This window comes from Arvicola amphibius, chromosome 2, assembly GCF_903992535.2.
Source record: "Arvicola amphibius chromosome 2, mArvAmp1.2, whole genome shotgun sequence".
NCBI classification, from domain to species: domain Eukaryota; kingdom Metazoa; phylum Chordata; class Mammalia; order Rodentia; family Cricetidae; genus Arvicola; species Arvicola amphibius.
Genome location: NC_052048.2, coordinates 99,180,903 through 99,208,877, shown reverse-complemented (window position 1 = coordinate 99,208,877; position 27,975 = coordinate 99,180,903). Strand labels below are relative to the sequence as shown.

At 45.3% G+C, this 27,975-nt stretch overlaps 1 protein-coding gene across 1 annotated transcript in view; it reads left to right on the top strand.

Moving 5' to 3' along the window:
- Taf1b (TATA-box binding protein associated factor, RNA polymerase I subunit B) overlaps positions 1-25,177 on the top strand; it is a 61,955-nt gene extending 36,778 nt beyond the window's left edge. The window contains exons 9-15 of the mRNA XM_038319286.1: positions 14,439-14,586; positions 15,856-16,033; positions 16,865-16,911; positions 19,212-19,302; positions 23,077-23,147; positions 23,652-23,874; positions 24,798-25,177. Coding sequence (XP_038175214.1) covers positions 14,439-14,586; positions 15,856-16,033; positions 16,865-16,911; positions 19,212-19,302; positions 23,077-23,147; positions 23,652-23,874; positions 24,798-24,999 — 960 coding nt within the window. The 3' untranslated portion in view covers positions 25,000-25,177. The remainder of the gene's footprint in view (positions 1-14,438; positions 14,587-15,855; positions 16,034-16,864; positions 16,912-19,211; positions 19,303-23,076; positions 23,148-23,651; positions 23,875-24,797) is intronic.
- Positions 25,178-27,975: the final 2,798 nt, after the last annotated feature.

The following is a 27,975-nucleotide window of genomic DNA, read 5'->3' as shown; positions in this document are numbered from 1 at the left end:
TCTGTCGTCTTCAGCAGATTCATCACACTGTGTCCTAGGCAGGCCTTGAACTCAGAGCATTCCTCCTGCCTTATCTTCTCTAGTGTGAGCAGCAGCGTTAGTGTCTGCTTCCTTGTATAGATCCCCTGAGCTTCCTCCCCATGCAGCTTTACCTGGGATCTGCCTGGGAACTGCAGCTATTTAACCTCTGGAAATCTGTTCCTGACTCCCTGCTCCACCAGACCGTAGGACCGTCCCACCTCAGTTCCTTACAGTGCAGTTGACAACTGCTTGGGCTGTAACCAGGTTCCTTGGATTCTTTGCTCAGGGTGGCCTGTTGTCCCATCCCTGAAAACTCCTTTGCAAGTTCTTTTCACTTCTCTGTTGTTTATGGTGAAAGGTCATTTCCAGAGTGATTAATCTCTGGGCAGACACAGGAGTGTTCCAGTAGTGGGCTTTACACGTACAGAATGGAGTTCAGATGTTGAGCATTTCTTCCCTGGACACCTATGGGCGTCAGTGCTGCTGAGCGTGTCTTCCCTGAACATCTGCAGGCATCTCGGTGCTTGTTCAGTCTTAGGTTTTAGAACCCCAATTGCCATCTCTGTCATCTTTTTATAATCAAGACACGCTCCTGCAGAAGTTTAGCTGAGCAGTAGAGCACTTATTAGAACACGTTTCCTATGGGTGGGGTGTTTTTGGTGGTTTTGAAGGCCATGGTCTTGGTTATATAGAATTTTTGTTTTAGCCGGGTGGTGGTGGCGCACGCCTTTAATCCCAGCACTCGGGAGGCAGAGACAGATGGATCTCTGTGAGTTCGAGGCCAGCCTGGTCTACAAGAGCTAGTTCCAGGACAGGCTCCAAAGCCACAGAGAAACTCTGTCTAGAAAAACAAACAAACAAAAAAAAACAAACAACAGAATTTTTGTTTTATAATCTCTTCTGTCAACTATGTTTTCTTTCTTAGTATTTTTAGTTGATCTATTTATGAAGTCTATATTGCTGCCTTACTATTGGTACTCCAGATGGAATGATCCATCTTGATGCCTTACTATTGGTATTCCAGATGGAATGATCCAGTGTGACTGACAGACTCATCGCTTTATTATACCTTTCTGCTTTGTGTTCAGGGCCCTGTTTATGTCAGGCAAGCACTCAGCCACTGAGCTACATCCTTGGCCTTTGAAGTTTTCACTTTGGTGCAGAGTCTTGCTCAGTTGCCCAGGCTGGACTTGAATTTGTGACCCTCCTGGTACAGCTCCCCATGAGATCACAGGCATGTGCCACCACGTGGTTTATCTACATCATTCTTACAATGATACCTTTGAAATTTGCTTTCAGTTATTTTAAAACACTCACAACATTATTGTTGGCTGCAACTACTTGCTGTATAATAAATTGCCAGATTTATTCCTTCTGTCCACCTGAAACTTTATATCTTGTGACCAACAGCTGCCTGTGTCCCTCCATAGCCCAGTGCCTGGCTTCTGGTGACTCTCATACTATTCCCAATTTTTGTGAGTTCAACTTCTTAAAAATCCCACATGCAAGTGAGATATTTTCTTTTCTGTGCCAAATAGCTCTGGGCTCATCCACATCATCACAGATAGTAGAGTTTTCTTCTCTCTTAGAGCTGAGTAGTGTCTGTTTGATAGTCTGCCATTGTGGGGAAGTCAGTGACAGATGCTTGAAGCAACTCTTGATGTTCCAAATCTGCAATCGGGAGGTGAGGGAAGTAAACACATGCATGCTACTTGCTTGTACTCAACTGAATTTCTTAGCTCTTACACAGTTCAGGACTCTTTGTCTATGGAATGGTACTGCCCACTGTGAACTGGGTCTTCCCACATCAACTCAATTAGGATGGTCTCTCATAGACACCCCCACAGGCCAAGCCAATGCAAATAACCCCTCATTAAGACTTTTTCCAGGGGCTGGAGAGATGGCTCAGTGGTTAAGAGCACTGACTGCTCTTCCAGAGGACCCGGGTTCAATTCCCAGCATCCACATGGCAGCTCACAACTGTCTGAAAATCCAGTTGCAAGGGATCTGACACCTTCACACCAATGCACATTATATATATATGAGTCTCATGCTCCATGGACTGAACTAGGTGGGACAATGCTTTAAAAAAAAAAAAAAGACTTTTTCCAGATTCTGGTTTGTATAAAGTTGACAGTTACAGCTGACATCCCACTTTACTTCTTTCCATTTGACAAACCAGACATCACTTTTAAACTATGACCTTGCCCCAAAGTCTCTCTTTTTAATATAATGTAAAATGCAGCTTTGAAGGTCCAAAATCTCTTAACTATGGGCCCTACAAAATTAAAAACAATTTATATACTTGAAATAGATGATGACATAGAATAGTATTCTTATCAAAAGGGAAGAATCAGGGCATCACAGGGAATAAGCAGTTCAAAACAAAACCAAATCCAGCAGATATATCTTATAGCTCAGAGTCTTGCACCTGAGGCTTGTCTTCTGGTGCCTCAGTAGCCCAATTCTTCCAGTTCTGCCACCTGCAACACACGCAGCTTCTCTTTAGGCTTTGGCCAGCTGCACACCACACTACAGCTGTCCTTGGCGGCTGTCGCATGGTTCTTCCATCACCAATATCCTAAGGTCTCCGTTGTGAGACATCTGAGGCTTCACTTCACTATTGGCTTCTCAAGGCCTCTTTGCAAGGACTGACCCTGTGACAAAGTGCCAGCCTCAGCTGCTCTCCACGAGCGCCTCAGTCTTGCATCAATGGTACCGTACAAGCCAGTACCATGTAGACAACAGAGACTGGCAAGCTCTGCTGGTAGCTGGAGTTACATACAGGCCCTGCTGGACCACAGCTATGTCGGCGGCTTGTGTGCACTCCCCTGAGAAAACATTTTCCCCCAGGAAAGCACAAGAGGTTTCGCTTCAGTGCTGCTCTTCCGTCACTGCTGGCAGTCTCCACACAGAGACTCTTAGCCAGAACGTCACAGAGAAACCTCATCTGCTTGCCTTTCTTCCTCCTAACCCCCTGAGCCAGGCCTCAGCTGTCCGCATTCTTTTCAAGAGCCTCGCATTTTTAAAGTGTGTGTGTGCATGCATGTCCATGTGTGCGTTCATGTCCACTTGCGTGTAAGCATCTACAGAAGAGGACATCAGATCCCCCTAGAGCTGTGACAGTTGAGCTGCCTGGCATGGGTGCTGTGGTCCAAACTGGAATCTGTAGAGCGCACCTGTCCCCCACCTCTCTCCCCTTGCTTGTCTTTTACGTTCCCACTGTAAAGCCCAGTATGCTTTGCTCATAGCACTTGACAGTTTCTCCAGTTACAAGTTCTTCCACAGAGTGGTGGAAAAGCATGAAAGCCATATTGTCAGGGCTACCCCGGCAGTGCCCGTGTGTCCTCAGTTCTCGCCCTGTTCCGGGTTCATCTGTTGCTGTGGTAAATAGCCTCACAACAAACATTTTAGGGAGGAACGGATTTATGTTTGCTTTCGATTCCAGGGTACAGTCCATCACTGTGAGGAAGTAAAGGTCACGGGAGCTTCAGGTCACATCCACAGTCAAGAGCGGAGGACATGAGTGTGTGTACTGCCCCTTTGACCCCTGTGCTCAGCTCCTTTCTCACTCACACACAGTTCGGGACAGGTCCATGCTGTCCATCCACCAGTGATGGGCACTTACTGCCGCCACATGTTGGCTCTCACCAGCAGTGCTGCAGTGAACATGGGCTGTGTGTCCGCATGGGATTGCTCCATTCTCAGCGCTTCCATCCTGTTTATCACAGTGTTTATAGTAATCCGTATTCCCGCCAGCAGAAGGTAAGAGTTCTTTCTTCTCCGCATCCTTACCAGTCATCTTTTATCCCTCAGAAGAAATTCTGAGTGGAGTGTTATGAAAACTAGAGAGATTTCTTACAAGTCTTTCAGTAGAAAATCTAAATATAATAAAGATAAAGAATTATTGGTAGCAGCCATTGGATTGAATTATATATTAGAGAACTTTTTATCCCTTTTCTTTCTATTTAAAAAAAAAATAAGTGTGTGGGTGTTTTGCCTGCATGTATGTCTGTGCACCACATACATGCTATGCCCTTGGAGGCCAGAAAAGAGCATTAGATCTCCTGGAACTGAAGTTACAGGTGATTATGAGCTGCCGTGTGGGTGCTGGGATTTGTAAGAGCAGCCAGTGTTCTTGACTGCAGAGCCAATTCCAGTCCTAGCCTTTTCCTGTAATACATTTTCATGACATTTATGGGAGGGCACTCCACCCTGCTGCATGTACCAAGTCAGAGGACAGATCACAGGAGGTGGCTCTCTCCTGCCCTGTTGGTCTAGGCATCGTGCTGAGCTTATCAGGTGGTGCCAGTCCCGTTACCTCTGAAGCTCTTGCTGGCCCTCATGGAGAGCTTCGGAAAATCAACCTTCTTTTAGGGATGGCCTTAGATGTATAGAAAAACCGCCATGCTAAATGCAGTCCACAGAACATCCGTATTCTGACCTTGACTCAAATTCAGCTGTTAACTAACATTTTATTCTCTTTAGAATACAGTCTCTCCCTGCCTACCTGTGTAGCTACATAAGTCTACTTCTGAGTCACTGAGACAGTTACAGCCATGGCTGCTTTCCTCTAGTATTTCAGCATGCATTTCCCAAGACTGAGAATATTCTTTTACATGCTGCAATTTACTTACGAATTTTTATTCTCTTTAGAGCTGTGGAGTAGATGTGTCATCATCTAAGTAGCTCTCTGTTGATACAAACTTTGTGTTTGGGGAGAAAAAGCTAAAGAAGGCAGCTAGCTAATAAAAAACAAAAACTAAACTAAAAGGCATCTAAATGTCTACAGTAGGAAAGTTGATAAGACATGTTAACCTTATCTTGACTGCATTAAACAAGTGGACTGCAGCTATGAGGAACAGGAGTGGATCTAAAGAACATGCTGAGCTTAAAAAGCAAGACTCAAGTGAGTCTGTATAAAGGGATCTCATTTTTTAGTATGAGTTATTGCTGATTTAAGTTCACAATACCAGGAGACTGCCTTCAGTGGACAGAGGGCTGGCTGGGGAAGGCACATACTGGGTGGGGATCACCCATAGAGATAATGGCCTAGTTCCTGAGCAGGTAGTAGGCTCACAGGATCATCCATAGCGATGTTGTTCTAGTTCCTGAGCAGGTAGTAGGTTCACAGGTGTTCACTTTCCTGTCTTACTTCAAAGGTACAAATGTGTGACTTGTGTTCTTGTGTGTTTCTCAAAAGTTTAGAGGTAGTTAGAGGACGCTGTCTAAGTGGGGTCCCTGAGAGGCCTCAGGCAGCTTATGGTTCAAGGGTATTTCTGTGTCTTACATCTCCACTGTGAAGCATAAATTCTTCATGACTTAGGACCATATTTGCTGGTTCAGGCCACAAGAACTGTATGCTTGGAAGGGCTTAGTCTGTGTGGTTGAGCAAATGATAAGAGATCAATATGAACAAAATACATTTAAACATTTTGCTTTGGGGAGAGTTCAAATTGATTTGCTGAAGTTTTTTATTTTTCCACCCAAACCCGAAATTTCTAGACTGCTTCTGACATAATTTTGTGTAATACATCAGAAGTCCATTAAAGAGTAATATTTAGTTTTTGGGTTTTTTTTAATGGGCTGGGGACATGGCTCAGTGTTCAAAAACACTGGCTGCTCTTCCAGAGGACCTGGGTTCAATTCACAGCACCTACATGGCAAATCACAACTGACTGTAACTCCGGTTCCAGGGTATCCAACACTCACACAGACAAACATGCAGGCAGAACACCAGTGTATATGAAATAAAAATAAACAAGAATTCTAGTAGGTTTGTGTAGTAAATTTCTGAGGTGTATCACTTCTGTTTATAAGCTAGGGCATTTCACAGTAAGAATCATGGGCGTGTCAGTATCAGCTGTGAGAGAAATCGCTTTGTTAGCTCTGTGATCCTCGCCAGACCTCACCAGTCCTCGACAGTCCTTCCTCAGACAGCAGTGCTCAGAAAGGGTGTCTGTGAGGGGACATTTATATTGCTTTTAGGAGAGCCATACTTCACTGCCAAGTGAAACTGGTGATTTCATGTGGATTATCTGTGATTTAGTGTGATCCTGTGCTACTACACCCCAGTACGCAGTGTGCTCAGCCCACGGTTCTCCTCCCTGCACTACCCAGGAAGAGAGTAGGAACTTGCTTTGCTCTTGATATTGACAGGCGTAAATCTGCCTCAAAAGAAATAGCCACTCAACTCTTCCAGCATCGGTTCCAAGTGGGGATTATCTGTGCCACTGGACAGAGTCCTTATCTCCTTTAGTAAGAGGCTGTGACACTGGAGCACAACAGTCAGCACAACCCAAGAGTTTGTTCCCAGCTCTGATCCTGGGGCCGGAACAAGTTCCCATCTCTGTAGGTGGCAAATCCTCCCTGGTTGTCAGCTCCTAATTGTATTTGTTCGCAGGGCTTAGATTTGACTGTGCAAATGTTTGTGAGAAAGTCACCCCCGGGGATCTAGGCTATACTCCATTCACGCACTGCATTCACCACAGGACACAATGAGCGTAAGAAGTACCCTTTGTTACTACACAGTAAACACGTAACCATTAAGATAATTCTAGCAGTCTGAAATAGCCTGGCAAGCTCTTTTATGAATCATAATATATGTGAAATTTATTTTATCCTTTCTACATAAAGAATACATGCTATGCTGTTTGTGTGTGTGTATTTGTATGTGTGTGTGCTTGTGTGTGTGTGTGTGTGTGTGTGATAATTTTATTCCTTGTCAGTTCTCGTGGGACGAAAGTTTTGTGATAAATTTGGATGCACAGGTGCATCTAGTGCTAGCTAGCTCCTTTCTAGCTGGATTTCAGCTCCACAGCAGCCGGGGCAGGGTGCGGCCGGAGGAGGAAGTCGGCTCTGATGGGATATTGTAATATGCTTTATCACAGGAGCCCTGTTGTGTAACAGAAACTCCAGCTTGTCCTCGCCTGTCCTAAAGCATTGCTTCATGAAGGGAAATCAACTCACCGGAATATTTGTGAAATTCAATTAAAATGCTTTCCCAAGCACTCTGTTTTTAAATGCATGCTGGAACAATTTATTATAGCCTTGTGGTCTTTTACAAAACATATTAATTGGGTGATTCCCTCGGTTGTAATTAAATGGATCTGTGTTACTCTAGAAGCCTAGTGTCACATCTGTATCAGGTGGAGTGGTGGCCTACACCAGCCTTGGTTTTTTCAAGAGCAAGGGAAGGTCTGGCCGCTGTGGACCAGGGTTTGTGTAACAGACAGGCGGCTCTCCTTCACTGTGTGCTTTGCCTGTTTTCACAGAAGTGCGTTCACTCCACTGTGGGTGTTGAAACTTCTCAATGGAAATGGCTTTCACTAACAAAGGAGCATTTTCTTCCCCTCCCATGTCTTCGCTTTCCTCACTAAGTCTTGGCCTCTTCAGCAGCTGCGCCTCCTCCAGAAGTGACAAAGGTGTGATTGTACTCAGAGCTGGTCATGAAGATAATGGCACCCGAGTGTGTGTCGGCTCCTGGGGACTGGATTTCTTATGGGTTTGGCTCTATTTTTGTTATTTCAGGAGGCTTAGTCTGCCTTAAGAATTCCAAGAGCAACCACCCCACTGAAAAAGGCTTTAAACCCCTTTCTGGCTCTCCCAACAGGAGCTGTGTCTTTCCATTAGCTGTTCTTTTAGTTCTTGGGGGGCTCTCAGCCCTGGGGACAGTCAGTAGGAATGCAGTGGGACCCCAAGAGTGGCGAGTGGTTTGTTTCTTACAGGTATCTGACTCCGGGCAGTCTGCTGAGCCGAGTACGCACTTAAGCTTCATTTCTTCCCGCCATCTCCTTTTCTGAGTTGTGACTCCCAGCCCCAAGTGGGCAGTATTTGTGTTAGTGTCGTTTACTTAATTAACTTGAAGATAACATGTCTGCATCCTTTCTGATTTCATTTTTCAACCAAGGCTCTGGATGGACAGTGGTGCTGCTTCTGAAGCAGCGTTTGCTTCTAGCAAGCATCATTCAGGTCTTCTGATAGAGTTAAGCTGAACACCTTGTCTTCTTCAGGGAAACCCTGTCCACACAACAGTTAAGTCAACAGCGGAGCAAAAACGTTGGCCCTAGCCTCACTGGTCTCCATTAGATACAGTTTCTCTGCTGATGACGGGCAGGCAGGAAGGCAGCATCTATCTTTGGGGCCATGATTCTTTTATACGTTTATAAATAGCTACTGGGTGGTGCATATATCCAACCACTGTCCTTGGCCGTTTTTCTAACCCTTCCTCTTGAGAGTTAGCCATTTCCCATCCTGTCACCGTTCTTGACTGGTGGAGCTGAAGCAGACAACAGAGCCCTTCTGCAGTCCACACGCAGTGTTCTGAGTACTGACAGCCGCATTCCCGCCTCCCTCCAGACAAGTAGAGAGAAAAGATGTGATGCAGGCTCAGCCAAACCCACTGAGTGGCACCCTGCCATGATGATTCATTTCACCTTGGAGCAATCATACACCCTTTGTGAAACTAGGTCCCTTTTGGTTGAAGGAAGAAAAAGGCTCTTCCAGAGCTGTCAATCACTGCCTAAGCAGCACCAAATGGAGGACTTAGTGGATCAGGTTAGCACACCCCATCTTCAGACCTTCACCCTCTCACTCAGTAAGTCACATGTGCCCTTGAGTGTGCTGTGCAATCTCTGTCAGAATAACAATCTGACAGCGTGAAATCCACCTAAGGGAAATGAAGCCAAGCGTGGTGGCAACAGGTGTGTCCAGCTCCCTCGGTCCCACTGCTCTCTCCGGGGTCACTACTGCTAGACAGCACAGAAGCCTAGCAGTAAACATCACTGAAATGCGCGAGCATGTGTGTACGACTCAAATGAAAACCAACTGAGGATTTCTGCCACTGCAGAAGAAAATAAGGATGGAAACCACTGTGTTTGTGCGTTAGTTCCCACACACTGGCATATCGTGTGTTTGTGCGTTAGTTCCCACACACTGGCATATCGTGTGTTTGTGCGTTAGTCCCCACACACTGGCATATCGTGTGTTTGTGCATTAGTTCCCCCCACACACACTGGCATATCGTGTGTTTGTGCGTTAGTTCCCACACACACTTGCATATTGTGCACCCTGGAGAGCCACGGAGGTTTCACTGATCCATTGGAACACCTCCAACTTTAGTAAGCATAAGACTTTGGCGCACCTGGCACCCCAGCACTCAGAAGGATGATACAGAATTGTGAGACTGGGAAAAGCTTGAGCTGTTTATTTAATGAGAGACACTGTCTCAAAAAAAAAAAAAAAAATTAGCCAGGCAAGGTGGTACACACCTTTAATCCCAGTACTTGGGAGGCAGAGACAGGCAGATATCTCTGAGTTTGAAGCCAGCCTAGTGTAGAGAGCTAGTTCCAGGACAGCTAGGGATACAAAGATAAACTCTGTCTTGAAAAACAAAACAAAAAATTAAATATAATAAATTCTGAAGTGGCGGTTTAGCTGTATCGTCTTAGACCCAGACTGACTCAGGAGATCTGGTTATGCGATCTGAGCAGACGCCGCGGTAATAAGCATCTTGTGGTGGTTCTGGGAGATGCTGCTCTGCGGCACACAGAAGCCTTATCTCTTGCCTCTGTCCTTCCTTTGTAGTCCACACTGTGCCACAGAAGGTTGGGGTAGGAGTTGGACTAATTAGCTGGTAATCTAGGGGTCAGTGGGAAGCAAGACGCTACTTCACCTTTCTAAACAAGCCGAGCTCTGAGCAGGATCCCCAGTCATCTAAGCCCCTGTATATGCACACTGTGGACTCCGCTTACCTACTGAGAACATGCTACACCTCCCTGCAGCATGTGTGGGACCCTTCCCTTGGGGTGTTTTGCAGTCTCACCTGGACGTTTAGGGTAATTACATGCTGCCTATCTGAGCCTTAGGATCTTGTGGATATCAGAGACCAACTGCCCTCTCTGGACTAGGAGCAGTAGGGCAAAGGCAAAAGCATTCCTTTTCTAAAACCAGACTGAGGAGCAGTATGGGACCGCAAATATCCCTGGCTTAATTGTACTGTCAATGGGGCTGTGGGGTGCATCCATGGTCAAGACAAACCTTGTCTCAATTGACAGCCTCCCCTGGGATAGGAGTGGGGTTCAGTGGTGACATAGTTATTCTTTTTTTTTTTAATTTATTTATTTATTATGTATACAATATTCTGTCTGTATGCCTGCAGGCCAGAAGAGGGCACCAGACCCCATTACAGATGGTTGTGAGCCACCATGTGGTTGCTGGGAATTGAACTCAGGACCTTTGGAAGAGCAGGCAATGCTCTTAACCTCTGAGCCATCTCTCCAGCCCCCAACATAGTTATTCTTTTACCTCATTTGCGGCACTGAAGGAAAAGCCCTTCATCCTGCTCTGGGCTCACTGAATAGTAATCATATGTACCAGGCAGAGGCCTCCTCATTCCGTCTGCCTGGGTCTTCTGGGAAGAAGGACCCTGTCTCGGTGTCACGTAGCTAGTGGTCAGTTTTTACTCTACCAAAGCATGCCTTCCCTGCTGACATCAGATCAGGTAACTGTTGAGAAGTATAGAGTTTATACATGTTGATTTTTAAAAAAAACTGTTATTAGAGTTCTAACCTGGGAACCACCATTGTGCACTGCTCCTGTGCACACCACCCCATTGTGTGTACCACCATCCGTGTGCACACCACCACCATCCCTGTGCACACCACCCCATTGTGTGTACCACCATCCGTATGCACACCACCACCATCCCTGTGCACACCACCCCATTGTGTGTACCACCATCCATGTGCACACCACCACCCCTGTGCACACCACCCCATTATGTGTACCACCATCCGTGTGCACACCACCACCCCTGTGCACACCAACCCATTGTGTGTACTACCATCCCTGTGCACACCACCACCCCTGTGCACACCATCCCATTGTGTGTACCACCACCCCTATGCATACCACCCCATTGTGTGTACCACCATCCCTGTGCATACCACCCCATTGTATGTACCACCAACCCTTAGCACACCATTCCTGGCTTTGTTGTTGTTGTCAGTGCAGTGTTCTGTATTTCTGAAATTTATGATCACAGTTAGCAATGAAACTTAAATGTTGCTGACATAATACAGTTGTAACGTCGATGCACAGTACGGGTGGGAGACCACCTTAAACAAATGGAATGTTACTGCATGCCCTTTAGTCATCCTTAAACATTCTGGTTCATTCATAAATTTAGAAATTGGCTCTGTTTAAAAATAAATTTTCCCAAGACTGGTAGTTCACATGTGTAATCCTAAAACTTGGGTGGTAGAAGCAGGGGGCTCACAAGTTTGAAGCCAGCCTGGGCTACCTAATGAATTTTAGATCAACTTGGGTTGCAAAGCAAAACTACAACCCAAGGAAAATACTTACATAGGAAAATCTAAAAGTGGAATCTAAAATGCCAGCTTGAGATTAGAAATCTTCATGAAGTATAAGTGAGTAGATTTACATTGTAATTGTTTTCTCCTCTGTTTGTATTTGAAAAGATGGCGGCCAGCTCACGACAAGCTGTTTAGATTGATGGATCAGCTCTTTGTGTGGCCGTTCTGAAAACATACTTAGTGTACTAGCCTACCAAATTGCTGCTCATTAGCGACCTGTTTGTCAGGGTTTGTCATCTACTAAATCACTTTTTTTTGGGTGAGGTGATTATTTTTCTAAGGGGCCGTGTAGTGTTTTGCTTGAAGGTAAAGAGTACTTACTTATGTCTCCTCCTTGCCTTATTTAAGAGGATTAGGGACTGCCATAAATCCTGTCAGCGATGCTAAAATTGTCTAGCTTCAAAGATACTCCAGGCTCTCTGCAGAGAAACAGAGTTCTAAATGATTTTTTTAAGGAAACAGACACTTCCCTAAGACTGATGCATGTTTGTGGTTTTTTTCTCTTTTAAATTGGCAACTTAGAATACAGTTAATAGTATTTTAACATATAAGTTGAATTACCTGTTTCAACGTTAAGAAGATTTTAAAAGAACACATTGCCACTTTGAACTGATAGCAGTTCGCTCTGTATTCCCCAGCTGTAGATGAATCTGTGTTGATAACATAGCATGGACTAGGAGGCTTTTTGTTCCAGGTAAAATTCATAAACCTAGATAATGAAATCACGTTAAAATGAGCACAATGCAGAGATAGCTGTAATGACACCCGAATAAAATGAGCACAGGTATGAAGTCTAGAAGTCAGCACAGCACTGCTTCCTGTAGACCTAATCCTGAACCTTGTAAAATATCACTCCATCCCATCCATCTGTGAAGAGCTGAATTTAACAACATGAAATTTTATCAAAAAATTATGATTCCTTCAGTTGGCTCCCAAGCCCATTCACACATTTAGGAGGTGGGAAAGACGCAACTCAGTAGCAGGACTTTCCAACAACTCCGTCTTCCTGAGCTCAAAGTGGGGAGAGATTGGTGCTCTTACTAGGGAGAAGTTTTACTAGTAACCCTGCCAAAAATAGAACGTCTGGGGCTGGATGGGCTCTGGCCTCCCAGCAGGAGGACATGCGCCTCCACCCTCTCCCAAGGAGAGAGGAAGCAGTGGAGTGCCTGCTTGGGGAAGTGCTGGGTTGGAGGCCCGCACCTTCCCACAGAAGCTATGGTCTTCAGACTGTTTCCCCAGGAAGCTGCTGTGCAAAGCAGTTTACTTAGCTGTACTGCCTGCCTCCTCCCCTTTTCATTTTTACTGAGGTAAACTGACGTCTGGAAATCGCACGTGTCATAACCATGTGAGGCACAGTGGGTTTGCACAGCCTGAGCAGTCACGCCTTCAGCCTCCAGCATCTCCCCCAGCCCACCATGGAATCACAGCTGTCCTGACGTAACTGTGTACAGGACTCAGCCTCAGACTGCTGAGCCCTGTCCTTCTCTTCTGCCTGGCGTCTTTCTTTGAACTTTATGGTTTGAACCCACATTGCATGTGGAGCATGCACTTTATTGCTGATTCACATTGCACTGTGAGATGCCAAGATCTACTCATCTATCCCATCCCAACAGACATTCATGTTGTTTCCTGCTCCGGCTTCTGCAAACAGTGTGGTTATACAAGGTCTTGTATTTGTGTGTGTATATGTTGTATTTGTGTGTGTATTTGTGTGTGTAAATGTTGCAACAGGCTTGCAACATTTCTGTCAAGAACAGCTTTAGCAGGGTCCCCCTCGGGTTTCCTGAAATCCCATGAGATGCTGGTTTACAACACTAGCACGTTCATAAGCTTCATGTGGACATGGGATGCAAAAAAACAAGGGCAGAATATGTTCTCTAGAAAATGCCAGACTTTTCTAAAATTTCAAAGAAGATTGTCCATGCCTTTATGTATGGGGCAATAGTATGAAGTTGAGCTGCAGAGTTTTAACCTGTAGACTTTGAGCTGGTGTTATTGTCCTCGTGGGAGCGTGGCTGTCAGGTCACTGTGTGAGCTGAGGATGACTGGAGAGGCACAGGGGAGGATGGGGTGGGAGTGCTAGAGCAGTGATGACAGCTGTGCCTCGAGTGGATTGCCAAGTAGAACTTTTGTGAGTATTTACCTTTCACATTTTTCTCCATATTCTAAGTTTTATTTAATGACTACCTAGTACTTTTGTGTGTGACTGACCTGAACCTCACTCACTGTGTAGACAGAGCTGGCCTTGAACTCAGACATTTGCTTCCACTTGTTTCCAGTGCTGAGGTGAAAGGTGTGCACTGCCACGCCCAACCTAATCAATACACAGTTCTCTCACCGCATTTGTTTATCTGCTTACGTCGTTGGGGGAGGTACAAGTGCCCGTACACATGCTATGTGGGATATACGAACCTCAGAGGGCAACTTGTCAAAGCCAGTTCTCTCCCTCCACCATGTGGGTCCCAGGGCTGAACTCAGTTCATCAAGCTTGGTAGCAAGCACTTGTACCTAGTAAGTCATCGTACCGACCCACACACTAGATTTTAAAAAAGATTTTATTTATTCATTCATGCATTTATTTACTTATTTATTTATTTGCGTGTGTGCATATATGCACATGTGCATGCAGGTACCCATGGAGGCCAGAAGAGGGTGCTGGCTCTCCTGGAGCTGGACTTGAGTCACTGAGTTGAGTCACTTGCTGCAGATGCTGGGAACTGGTCTTTGGTCCTCTACAAGAGCTCTTAACTGCTGAGCTTCCTTACCCATATATTAATCTTAAGTCAGAAAATACCTTTAAAATAATTTTAAGAAAATATTTTCTTTCTTTGTTTGTTTTGTTGAGACAGGGTTTCCCTGTATAGCTCTGGCTCTCCGGGAACTCACTATGTAGACCAGACTGGCCTGGAACCCAGAGATTCGCCTGCTCCTGCCTCCCAAATTCTGGGATTAAAACCATGTGCCACCACTGCCCAAAACATATTTTTAAAATAATTTTTGTTGCAAGAATTACTGTCTTGATTATATCTTTTTAAATTTCAGTCTTGGCCTGACTATGAAGACATCTATAAAAACATGATTGAAGTCGCCATATTTTTAGATTTACCTCGTTTTCCAGACATAACTGAAGACTGCTACCTTCATCCCAACGTCTTGTGCATGAAATATTTACTGGAGCTCAATCTCCCTGGTGAGCTGTGGTGTGCAGGAGAGGAGGGGAGGCGGTACCTACGTCATCTTTTAAGCAGAACAGAAGGGCCTTTCTTTCAGCTGCAAACTACTTAAGCTACCTGAGGGAGTCCCTACTAAGAGGAACTTAATTCAAATGCTTTCTTAAAATAATTTCTTAAAATAACGTGTTTAAAGGGACACTACTGAGAAACAGAGGTCTAGTTCTGAGTGACTCATGCTTGGAAGAACTCGTGGTTTTCGTGGTGGGTCTAAGCACAGACAGAGTGTCTCAGCGTGGGCCATTGATGGCCTGTGTGGAAAAGCTACACTCTACCTGAGAGCATTAGAGGTGCATAACAAATCTCATTTAGAACAAAAGCACCAGCCAAATGTGATGTCAGCCCTTGAGAGGCGAGAAAGAGCTCAAGGCTGAACTGAACTAGCTGGGGAACCTTCTTGAACAGCTGCTGCATTCTGGAGGCTAACCCACATAGTGCTGGAAGCCCGCTAACATTCGCACGTGTGGAAAACCAGCGAGCTCTCTAGGGCAGCGAGGGCTGTGCTGAGAGTCAGCCTCATGCAGAACACACGTGCCAGGCAACCCTGATGCCTCCTGTGAAACAGGCAGCCCTGGATGTCACACCAGACTAGAAATACAGAGTGCTGCTGATGGGGAAGTCACCCATGACTCAGCCTTTCTGCTGTAGATATAGCCTATGCTGAATGCTTAGTTTCTTTGGGAAAACAGAGAATCTAGTTGAGAGCTTGTTGAGACTCCAGGGCCCCCATGGCACCCAGCAGTCGGGTGCTTCCTGGAGGTCCATCCCACCCACAGGTTAAGTATACCTTGCTGTAGAGACACGGGCAAGGGACAGGTATGGAGCAGCACAAAGCTGATGTGTGACTGTCTGCATGCAACCCCAATGTGTCCCACACATAAATGTTTCAGGAAGTCAGGTAGACTGCCAAGGTCCATCCATTACTATTTCTACACTGGCCTCATCTTCTAGTATTATTTATAAAACATTGCTTTCCAAATTCATACATGGCATCACATTTTAAATAAAAGGTTTCTGGGTAAGGTGTTGCAAGCCTACAGATTACAATCCCAGCCTCCACTTCAGAGACTAAGTCATTAGTCGTGAGTTCGGGGCCAACATGAATTATACAGCAAGAACCTGCCTTACAAACAAAGCATATATGTAAAGACACTTTGTGAATATGTATATTACTGTGGCCTAGTGAACCAAGTGATCTAATCTGTGTTTAATTGTTTACTTTTCAACAGACGAAATGCACAGTTTGACCTGCCAAGTGGTAAAGATGACTGGAATCGGAGAAGTGGACTTCCTGACATTTGACCCTATAGCCAAAAAGAAAAGGACAGTTAGATACGACGTGCAGGCTGCAGCTGTCATTGTGGTGGTGTTGAAACTACTCTTTTTGCTGGATGACAAATTAGAATGGTAGGTTGATGGCAGATGGCTCTTTATCACACTGACTCCATTTTTTAAAAAAATAACAATGCCAGACGGTGGTGACGTGTGCATCTAATCCCAGTACTTGGGAGACAGAGGCAGGCAGATCTCTGTGAGTTCAAGGCCAGCCTAGTCTACAGAGCTAGTGCCATGACAGGCTCCAAAGCTACAGAGAAACCCTGTCTCAGGGAGAAAAAAAAACAAAAACAAAAACAAAAATGGGAAGAAATATAGCATAGCTTTTGCTAGTTACTGGAATTGTGGGAACCTGTGTCTTCCAGCAGGCTGTGGTGTCTGGTATGCTGTAGACACAGGGGTTTCTAGCAAGTACCTCAGCTACCTGATTATGCCTGCTTCTGAGCTGGCAGCATCTCTCATCAGCCCTTGTATTTCTGGATTTTAAAGCATTATACATTGTAAGGAATAATTGGCACCCTATCAGGCTCCTTTAGGCTCCTGGCACCATGTCTCTCAGAGATGCTTTTCCATCCTAGCGGTGCTTTGCAATGTTACTCTCTTAAAAGTCACAAGGGATGAAGATCTTCAGGGTCTTCTTTCAGGACAGTTACTGCTCTCCAGCTTTTCTGCTTTCCCCTGTCAAACCTGGGGGTGGTGGAGCACACCTTTAATCCCCGCACTTGGAGAAGCTGGGGCAGGCAGATCTCTGTGAGTTCAAGGCCAGCCTAGTCTACAAAGAAAGGTCTAGCCCAGATTGGGCTACCCAGTGAGACCCTGTCTCAGAAAATTAAAATCAAATAAAAAATTCAGTGTCTAGACACATGCCATCTAAAGAAGTTGTCTTGTGGTTGTATCCTCCAGGTCTTACTCTGGGCTTGCTGAAACATATAATGAAGAACACAAAGAAGGTACATGGATTTTGCGCCAGTCAAATTCAAAAGGGGTTGTAAATGATGGATTAAAAGGTAGTCAGTGTGGAGGAGAATTATGGACAGTCACATACATGTGTGTTTGTATGTGTACCACCTGGGCCTTGTGCTGTCCCTTCCATCTGTAGGTCTGACTGTTGTAACTGTGGCTACCAAGAGACTCGGGCGGTTTCTCTTTTATTCTAGACTCATCTTTTGTTAATTCTTGCTTGCTTCTCTCTAGCCAGACCAGACCATGAGCTTCTGCAGCAGTGTGGTTTTGGGGGCTGCCTATGCTGGTCCCTCTATATGAAGTGCTCTTCAGGCTTCTCCCGTGAGCAGCATTAATAGCACTTTCCTGCCCACTCCCCACGCCTACTCACTTCACACCAGTCACCCTTTCCCAGAGCCAGAGCTGATCATACCTGCCTCCACTGCTGCTGTCCAGACTTCCACTGGGTATTCATGGAATATAGCTAACTCCATGTGGAATAATAGCTAATGGCCTAAGTCTATCTGTCCCTCTGTCCCTGTTAGACTGCAGTGTTTGTGAACTCTTGGGTGACTGTGTGGCATGCAGTTTGTAGCTGGTAAGTAGACAGATAGCGACTATGCATGGAACACATGACTTCTGCATAGCTTGGCCAGCTCGCCTACACTGAACTATGCACTTAGCCTCTCTTTGCTTTTTCATTTTAAGACAAAGTCTCACTAAATTGCCCATTTTGGTTTGTGTCACTTTGTACTTGACTTACGATCCTCCTGCTTCAGCCTCCCGAGTAGCTGGGTTACAGTCAAGTGCCCACAGGTTCCCATTTGCTTTTTGAAAAGTTTATCGTGTAGACACAATCTATGTAGTTTTGTGTGTACACGAATTCTTAAATTCAGGTACGGTTCCTGTTTGTAGGAAGATTTTTTGATCATTAGTTTTAGGAGTTTGGGTTTAATATTCTCAGTCCATGTGTTTTCATAACATATGTGACGCGAACACTCCTTCCTGTCCAGTGCCTACAGTAACATGTACATAGGCTTGAACTTGATGTCTTCTGCTGCTCCTTCAATGCTAGAGGCGATGGTTGGTTATGGAGACGTGGCTAAGAGATCACTTTGCTGTGTTGTGTAGTAGTAGGAAGCCGCCCAGACTCCTGAAATAACCACACAGAAACTGTATTAATTAAGTCACTCAGCCTATTAGCTCTAACTTGTTATTGGCTAGCTTTTACATCTTAATTTAACCCATTTCTGTTATTTTATATTTTACCATGAGGTTCATGGCCTACCGGCAAGGTTTCAACATGTCTGTCTCTAGCGGCAGCTCCATGGCTTCTCCCTGACTCTGCCTCCCTTCTCCCAGCATTCAGTTTAGCTTTCCCCACCTATCTCTACTCTACCCTACCACAGGCCTAAGACAGTTTCTTTATTAACCAGTGGTATTCACAGCATACAGGGGGGAATCCCACATCAATGTTATCCTTGTAGACTTCATAGTATGTCTCCCATCAACAGCACAGAATTGTGGTCCATGCCCTACACTGCCCTAGGTACCATCCCACCATCCCCTTCACCCCTTGAGGAGATTGGGGGTCAAGAACTTGAATTGACTTAACTCTTAGTTTTCCTCTGCCCTTCCAGTTTTTTGGGTGGTTTCCTCTCTCTGGCTGTATGGCCTTCAAGGCTGTATTGTTTGTTGATATTGGCCAGATGAAAAGATTTGTAGTTAGACATGAAAGAGGCCATTCTTACTGGAGGATAATAGAGAGCTAGCCTATGTATACTTGCTGTGTCCAAGTCTGTTGTCTCTGTGCCTGTGTCTCAAACACTCCAGCAGTCCGCTTCCTTCCTAATGATTGGACTCGCTGAATTAGGAGTGGAAGAATAGAAACAGGTCCTGAGGGAATGCCAGTCTGGATTGATCCACCATAGCACCACAGCGTCTTTCCCAGTCATGCGCTTCTCAACACAGTTCTGCCAGGGACTGGGATGCACATGCTGGGTGTGCGAACTGGGGAAGAAGGGTCTGGTTGTGTAGCAGCCTTCTCCAGGACCAGCAAAAACCCTTTAAAGCCTAGGAGAAACATGTAAAATGACATTTCAGGACAGTTTTGTGGGGCCACAGTATAGGTCACAACTTACAGGAGAGAGTGGCAGGTGGCATAAGCGCTGCTGTGGAGACGGTGGCTCTGCTCATCCTCTCCGAGAGCTGTCATGTAAATGTTCTATTTAGGAATAAATTCAGATGTGATAATGTGCTGTTTTAATGGACGAGTTCTACTGCTAAGCATGGATTTCATTTCTCTCAGATAAACAGCAGTTTGATTTCAGAAAATGGTACCAAGTTATGAAGAAAACCTTTGATGAGAAAAGACGACAATGGGAAGAAGCAAGGGCCAAGTAGGTCCCCCTCCTCTGCTCGCCTGCCCCTTGTCCCCTCCTGTGCCTACCTGCCCTATGTCCCCTGTTTTGCACTTTTCAATGTGTATCTTGGTAGCATGTAACCTTTCTCCATAAATGTTGGTTCTGTACATTCTAGTTAGTTGATTCTTTTTTCTTTAAGGAAGGCAGAAAATATAAATTTATGTGAAAATGGGTTGTCATAGTGATACCAAGAGGCAGGTGTTCAGCATGCCCAGGGACTCTGTGGTGGCAGTGACTGACATCAGTTAGTGGAGGCTGCCACTGCCTCTGTGTATTAGCACACGATCATACACTGTTTAGAGGATGGCTTTGATATGGGACCTTTTAGACAGCCTATACCCTGGGGCCTAGTGTCTCCCTGGAAAACGGATTGTATAAATAGACGTATTCCTTTTGGCTGCAAAATACTCCCCTAATGTAGCTAAATGCTAGTACTTTGAGACATACAACTGATTCTAACACTGAAGTATGAATTAATTATTATTTTATTTATTTGTTTATTTCTTACATGGGATGGAACCAGGACTCCCTGTTGCACTGGACATTATCTTTTGGGCTGTCAGATGGTCATTAACACGTTTCTGAAGTTAACTATGGTACTTTGCATGAGATTATGAAGAATGCTGGTAAAAACAATAGTCTAAAACCAGCTTAGTAGGCTGCTTCGACAGCTGCCAGCTTAGCACGGGGTTGAGAAGAACCTGGATGAAGTTCCAAAGCACATGTAGAACTCATTGCTGGGCGGGGGGAGATTGCACAGCCAGCAAGCATCAGGACATAAGTTCAATCCCCAGCACCCATATAAAGGCTAGATGTGAGTACACACCTGGAATCCCAGCACTGGGGAGACGAGACAGAAGGATCCCTAGGGCTTGTGGGCTGCCCAGTCTAGTCCAATTAACAAGCTCCAGGTCCCCATGAGAGACACTACCTCAAAAAAACAAGGTGAAGTGGGTCCTGAAGTTGACCTCTGGCCTACACACGTGCGCATATGTGCACGCAAAGGAAGAATAGAGGGAGGGAAGATGGGAAAGAAAAGGCTCACTGATCTCTTGGGTTAGGTAAAAATTTCTGAGATATAGCATCAAAACCATGATCCATAAAACAGAAATTGGTGAGCTGGAGAGATGGCTCAGTGGTTAAGAGCATTTACTGCTCTTCCAGAGGAGTTGGATTCGATTTCCAACACCCACACGGCAGCTCACAACTGTCTCTGACTCCAAGACCTGACACCCTTACACAGACATACTTGCAGGCAAAATACCAATGCAAATGAAATAAAAGTAAATAATTTCTTTAAAATAATAGAAAAAAAGAGAAACTGGAAAATTGGACTGTAGAGGGGAAATGTCTCCAAAGGTGCTTAAGAGAAAACAGAACCTAGACTTAGAGAGAACAGCTGAAAACTGGGCATGGTGTGCACACCATTAGTCTCAGCACTCGAGAGGCAGAGGCAGGCGGATTTCTGAGTTCAAGACCAGCCTGGTCTACAGAGTGAGTTCTAGGATAGTGAGACCCTGTCTTAAAAAAAAAAAAAAGTGAAAGAGAGAAAAAAGAGTAGTTGAAGATCACATATATGATGAAAGAGTTTTATTTATAAAATATAAAGAATTCATAAAATAGGAAAACTCAATTTTTCAAATGAAAAAACTGAAGATGTACAGGATACACAAGAAAAGATGTCTACTATAATTAGAAGGGGTCCACTTTCAATACAATTGCGAATACCAAGTTTTGGGGTTTAAAATGGTACAGCTACTTTGAAGAGTTCAAGTAAAATGAAAATTTATGTTCCCACAGAAGTCCATATAGAAATGTTTTTGTGACTTTTGCTGGTGATGAGAGAGAATAGCTGGCATGTCCACACCATACAGCCACACAGGCCACTTAGAATACAAACCAAAGCCTCCCATCCAGCCAGCAGTGACTTCTGAGTCTTATGTGCTAAACAGAGGGCCAGAAGGTTGCATGCCATACACGGCTATTTATATCACATTCTGAAAATGGCCAAGCTTACAGGGTAAAGACCGCGGCTACCTAGATGAAGGGTGTGGGAAGGACGACTACAAAGGGACCTGGCTGTTGGAGTGCTGGGGCTGTCTGCATTAGTCACCTTGCTGATTACACAGCTAGTGAGAATGCTAATTGGAAGTGCCCTGAAAGGGGTTTCATTATATGTAAATTACACCTTGATCCTTCTTCCCAAACAGTCAGACAAACCATGTCAAGATGAGGAAGCGTGTAGACAGGGTCTAGCTAGAAACCCAGGGCTTTTGTGGTGTGTCTGTTTGGGAACCTCTGTGTCCTGGGAGAAGCAGGCAGAGGGGCCAGATACCTGGAGAAGACTCCATTTCAGAAGGGTGTTCAAACAGTTGGAACTTTGTCATCTTCAATCACTCTCCCATCTTTTGGGCATCTGGCCTTGGGTGGTAGTAATGCCTCCTTGATTATGGTGGTGGCCACTTGTCTAGGCCTTCATTACCAGTGCACAAGAAATACTGTCTAGACCCAGCTCCTAAAGAAAGCGTAAGAGTGGGTGTTCCTAAGGCCGTGACTATACAGGGTACTTGGTACACTTATCACTTAGGGAAATAAATGATAATTGTAAACAGATGTCTTAGAAAATCACAGACTCACCATAGAGCTAATGACACCTCACTGATATTTTGTTGTTGTTTTGCTTTTTGTTTTTTGGCTTTTTTTCCAAGACAGGATTTCTCTGTGTAGCCCTGGCTGTTCTTGAACTGACTCTGTAGACCAGGTTGACCTCAAACTCAAAGATCCACCTGCCTCTGCCTCCTGGGTGCTGGGGTTAAAGGTGTGCACCACCGCTGCCCAGCCACCCCATCCATTGTTAACACTTCAGTTGAATGCCTACTGTATGCCCTAGAGGGTATAAAGGAGATAAGACATCCTCTGCCTTCCAGAGCCTCAGTGGTCACTCGGGCTGCTAGGCACTGGCAGAAGCGGATCTGACCCTCTGACTCAGTGTCCTTTTCTGCTGCCATGGTGTCATTTTTTAAAGAGGCCTGAATAAAGATAAATTTTTTATTGCGATTTCTAGAAGTCTCCTCCCTTAGGTAGCACAGGAAGGATGGGCGTGAGCTTAGAAACGTGTTGTCATCTTGTCCCACACCAGCAGCCTCTCCTGTGCTGTTCACTAACTGCCTGGACCAGAGATGGTTATGTCACCATTCAGTTCTGGTCACCAGTCACCTGCGGGAATGCCAGATGGCACTTAGCCTTTGCCCTGGGATGGGGGTAGGGGACCCTGTGGACCAGCTCAGGCCAGCACCCCTCTGCGATGAACACACCTGTTTGCCCATCCCCTAGGAGGAGGTTGCCTTGGTGGGCAAAGGGATCTTCTTAGGTCTGTCATTGCTAGAATCTGGGCCGTTCCTTCTTCTCACCAGGAAGAGCGTGTGTGCCAGAGAGACTGGCAATTACTATCTATTTTGTATGAGATTCCAAATCAGATTTCTAAGGACAGCACTCAGAGATGAGCATTTGGGGCAAAGGCAGGAGAAGCAGCAATGAGAGTAAACAGCACAGTCGTGTGTGGTGATGGAAACAGTCTCTACTGCATGCTGTGTAGTGCCGCCTAAATGGTCCCTGACTCCTGCAGGAATGGAAGCCCTGAGAGAATGTAGACAAGTGCCTGGAGCCACTGAGCTTCAGGTCCTGCTTCCGTCTCTAAACTGTGTGGACGTTCGTCCCTCATTCTGCTTCACTTCTTTCCACCCTGTGTAGATATTATTGGAAAACCAAAAGACCGATCTACCGTTCGCACATTGACAAGTCAGTCATGTATAAGAGAAGAGGTGAGTCTGCTGGTTTCTGTTGGGTCCCAGGTAGCAGTAGAGTTGGTAATATTAGCCTTCTGCACATGGAAAGCCAATGCATAAACACACTTCCCACTTGATGGGGATGTGCTCGTGTCTAATTCCTGCCAAAGGAGAAACCACATAGACATCCACATCCGGGAATTTGCCTGCCTCTTCACACCAATATCTGTGACTGCGAGAGCTCTGTTGGGAAACTGGCCCTGAGATTGTCTGGTGTTCTTCTTCAATCATCGTTAAGTAACTTCCTGAGGCCCCTCACGCAGCTCCAGCCTCACCTAAGGCCACCCGCATGTTACTGTGGTTATGAAACCAGCTAGGTGTGAGTGTGCACTCAGGAGATGGAGGGAGCTGGCTCCTAAGTTGGAGACCAGATTGCCCCACCCCACCCCCACCCCAGAGACTAAGAAGCCAACACTAGTCTATCCTTACAAATCCTGGCTTACTTGTGAATTGATGTTTGCCTCTGCCTTCCACCTGCAGAAATGGTGAAGAATCTTCAGAAGCAATTCAGTGCCCTGCTTGGCGCAACACCTGCGGTGGAAAAGAAGGCCCCTTCAAGTTTTCAGTTCAGCTGGACTGAAGGAGACACTGATAGCCCTTGTTTCCATGGACACAGCCTCCAGGGACTCCTGATAACGAAAGGCCAGTCCTTGATAACCAAGAACTCACTGTATTGGCTCAGTACCCAGAAATTCTGCAAAAGGTATGCATGTTTTTAAAACTCCAGAAGCATGAGGCATGATGAGACCTCCTGCTCTGCCTGAGGAGTGTCCCTTTCTTTTCTTCCATGAAGTTATAATATAATCACACCATTTCCTACCTCCCTTTCTTCCTTCCAGACTTTTCCAAAACCCCTCCTTGCTATCTTTCAGATGCACTGTCTTGCCCCTTTTTTCACTGTTACATACATATATGTATGTACATATGTATTCCTAAATACGTAAGTACACCCTGCTCAGTCTTTATAGTGTTATGTGCATGTATGTTTGCAGGGCTGACCATTTGCTATTGGATAACCAAGTGGTGCGTTCTTCTCTGGGGAAGACTGTTTTCCGTGCTCTCAGCATGCCTTATGCCTGTAGTTCTCTGTGCAGTGTCGAGGCCTCATGGGCTCCTCTCCTCCCCATCCATTTTGGCATGACTGTTGTCCTGTTCAGCTCCAGTTTAGGCAGTTGTAAGACTTGATGGGTGTAGCTTCCGAAGTTAGGAGACACAATCTCATAGCAAACTCCTGGTCTTCTGCCTCTCCCGTCTCTGCCCCTCTTCTGCTGAGTGCCCTGAGCCTGCGGTGCAGGAGTACTTTGTAAATGTGTCAGAAGGATAACCCAGGGGTGGGTGTGTACCTGTCTTTAAACATAACTGTGGGCTAGACCAAACATTTCAGAATTCGAGACTGGTACAGTGAACCCCTCCTGTCCCCAGCTTAGCAACCATAGACACTGTGAAGAATTTCCTCTTCATATAATTAAGGACCTCAGCAAATTTTCCAAGTTTCCTTTGAAGTCATAATACTGTTTTAACCATATATACTGGCAAAGGGATTTGGGGGTGTCAGTGAATGGATGCCAGAGTTTCTGAATTATTATTGTTTTAAGATAATTTACCTCCTTTTCCTTCTCATTCTAGCTACTGTAAACATGTGACAACCTATGAAGAATCAAATTTTTCTCTGAGTTACCAGTTTATACTAAATATCTTCTCATTCTTACTAAGAATAAAGACTTCTGTTCTCCATGAAGAAGTGAGCTTAATTGAAAAGAAACTTTTTGAAAAAAAATACAATGAATCAAAAAAGAGGTCAAGACCCAAGAAAGTAAGAAGACACTGAGGACCAGAGAAGGGCGTGCTCTATAGGATAACATCAGATCTTAGGGAATTCCGGGAAACACATTATTCTATACACATACATGTTGATATGTATCTTTATTTGCATTGTAAAATAGGTGAACTTTGAATTATTTTCTTAAATGCTTTTTTCAGAAAAGTAAAAAATTATGTAAATGACACCTGGAAACTTGTATTCATTGTATTTTAAAGCTCAACTTTCTTTTTCCAAGATAGGAACTAGCCATTTAGTTCAGACCGAGAACTCTGTGCAGCTCAGGCTAGCCTAGAACTCACTATTGTAGCCCAGGCTGGCCTCAATGCATCTCCATCTTGAATCAGGGATTGCAAGCATGCACCAGCGTGACTGGCTTTGAATTTGCTTCTTAGATTAGATTACTCTTCACTTTTTATAAAGCTGATCCCGGCGGGTCACAGATCTAAACATTGTAAGTATTCACTTACACATGTGTAAGGATGCTGAGGACACAGGATGGTTGATGCTGGGTCTGGGGAAGACCTGAGCTTATCTCAGACTGGAAGCCACAAGAGAAGATGAGCAGCATCACCGTGACAAATGGCAAACTGGGGCGGCGTGTCTGAGCACACGGTGGGCAGAAGAGCAGCTTATTTGATACAGCAATGGTGCTTGCAGAGCAACAGGGAAAAAACGGGGAAATTCAAAGGCCAAGCTGAAAAGACATGATACTCAAGCTCACTCACAGGGAAGAAATAACAAATGAGCCGCTGTTTTCCACGTAATCGACTGGCGGGTAGTGTAAAGACTGTACCATGGCGAGGCTATAGAAAGCTGGGCCTTCCAATTCAGTTACTTTCTCATTGAGAACTGCCATGTTCTCACAATATAGGCACCAGGGGTACAGCACTGAACACGTGGCCTGCTTTAAGGGTCATATGATTAAGTGGAGCTGATAGTGGTCTGTCTTAATGGAGAATGAAACCAACCAGGAATAAATGAGGTGACTGGCAAGGGAGAAGAAAGGGTACTCTACAAAGCACTATTGAGAGGGACCATCTAGAGAGGTGACATTAGAATGGACACCAACTTGCACAAAACACAACAGAGGGAACCAGCTTGTCACCTCAGGGAAGATCACTCATCACAGAGGGACTAAGCACAAAGGCTGACAGGTTCAAGAACAGCCGGCTGCTGGGGATGTTGAGGTGCAAGAGAAGGGCCAAAGAGGACAGCATGTCATTCAAGGCCACGAGAAGAATTTTTATCCCAAGTTTGAAATGGGAAGCAAAAGCCTAAGGAAAATCTTTTTATGTTTGCTGGTTTCAGGTTTTGTTTTGGAAATCAGTAGTGAGTCTTGTTGTTTTAAAACAAATTTGGCATCTCTGAGATGATCTGGTGGTCTCATTTGGTCAGCTCATGTAGTTGTTTACACTGACTGAATTTTAAATGTTGAATCAACCCTACTCCTTTCACCTTGGCTTATCAAACTTTATATATTATGTTTGGTTTCTGGGAAACATGGTTTTAGATTTGTTAGAGACAACATTTTGATGGCCTTGACTTAGTCCTGTCTCAGCCTCTGAACCAGCTGGGGTTAGAGGCACAGCTGATAAGCTAAAATGTTGTTGTTCATGAGGGACATTCTGGAGTTTTCTTTTGTATGGTCTTGGACTTTTTGAGACCTTACCATGTTTTCCATCACTTGTTAGCAATGGGTTCTGCTTCCATCGCTGGGACTGTGGCGGTCCTTAACTCCGAACTAATCAGCAAGAAGGTAGATCCAAGATGGCCACATGGCACGTGCAGAGGAAGCCCTGACCTGCCTCACCTGGCAGTCAGGTGCACTGACTCTTAGGCACAGGGACCCACAGTCCGGAGCAGCACATGGCAGTCTCAGAAATGTAAACGTTTTCAAAGTTGATGCAGCCTACAATGCACAAAAAAAAAAAATCCCAACTCTTTTGCATTTTAATCTTTTCAGTGAATTTTGACCCTGTTACCATTTTTTAGTACACAACCACGACCATGTGCACTGGGACAGCTTGGACACTTCCTCTGCAGAATGCCGACACACTGCTGCCTATTCTTAGTAAACCCACCCCCCCCCCCCACACACACACACACACTAAAATATGTGTGCTCTTTGGTAGTTTGAGACCTTGGCAAGAGTGCCCCCTGTGCAGCTTCTGGATCCCATACACGGGAGCAGTGGCATCACTGTGGGACTGCAGTGTTGGTTTCAAATGGGGTAAAGTGCTTCACCCCCTAGAAGTGTGGGTTTTGGGGGGCTTGTAGCACTCAAAGCTCCAATGGAGGGGGAGAGTCCAGGACCTGGCCCCGACACCTGGCAGCCAGCATGGTGAGTTCACCTGTACAATGCCTCTAATTCTTATCCCCACACCCCAGCCCCATTCGTGGCACATCTGTGACTCGGTGTACACAGAAAAATACTGGGAAGGGCGCCACACCCCGTCTTCCAGAAGACTGAGCCGAGTTTCCAGGCAAGCTGCTGTAAAAGTTACCTGAGGTACTTGAATGCTACAGACAGTGAAGAGTGGAGGTTGGTACCTTCTGTGGAGCTGTGAGGTTTGTTTGTTTCTAACTTAAAATGCCTCTGAGTTCTTGAGAGCTGGGTAAATTCACACGGTTTAGTCTCTCATACACTCAAGGAAGCTCTTGTGTGTCCAATTGTTTTGCCGCCTTACAAGTGTGCCAGGTTGACCTGCTAACACACATGGCAAGAGGACTCAGAAATGAAGAGCCCTGTGTTTTGGCTCGCTTGGCCTTTTGCTCTTCTGGGGTGATTAATTTCCTTTTGGAACAACCAGTGCATGCCTTACAAATCTTTGCAGGGAACTGGGGCTCGTGAATGCTCCCCAAGGCCTCTTAAAGCCAGACTGCCACTTGTATATAATTGCCTTTGTCACCACTGCTGGTCACAGTAGGTGCATTAAGTGGTCCATTTATACCTAAAGCAGAAAGGATGGGGGCTGGGGGTGT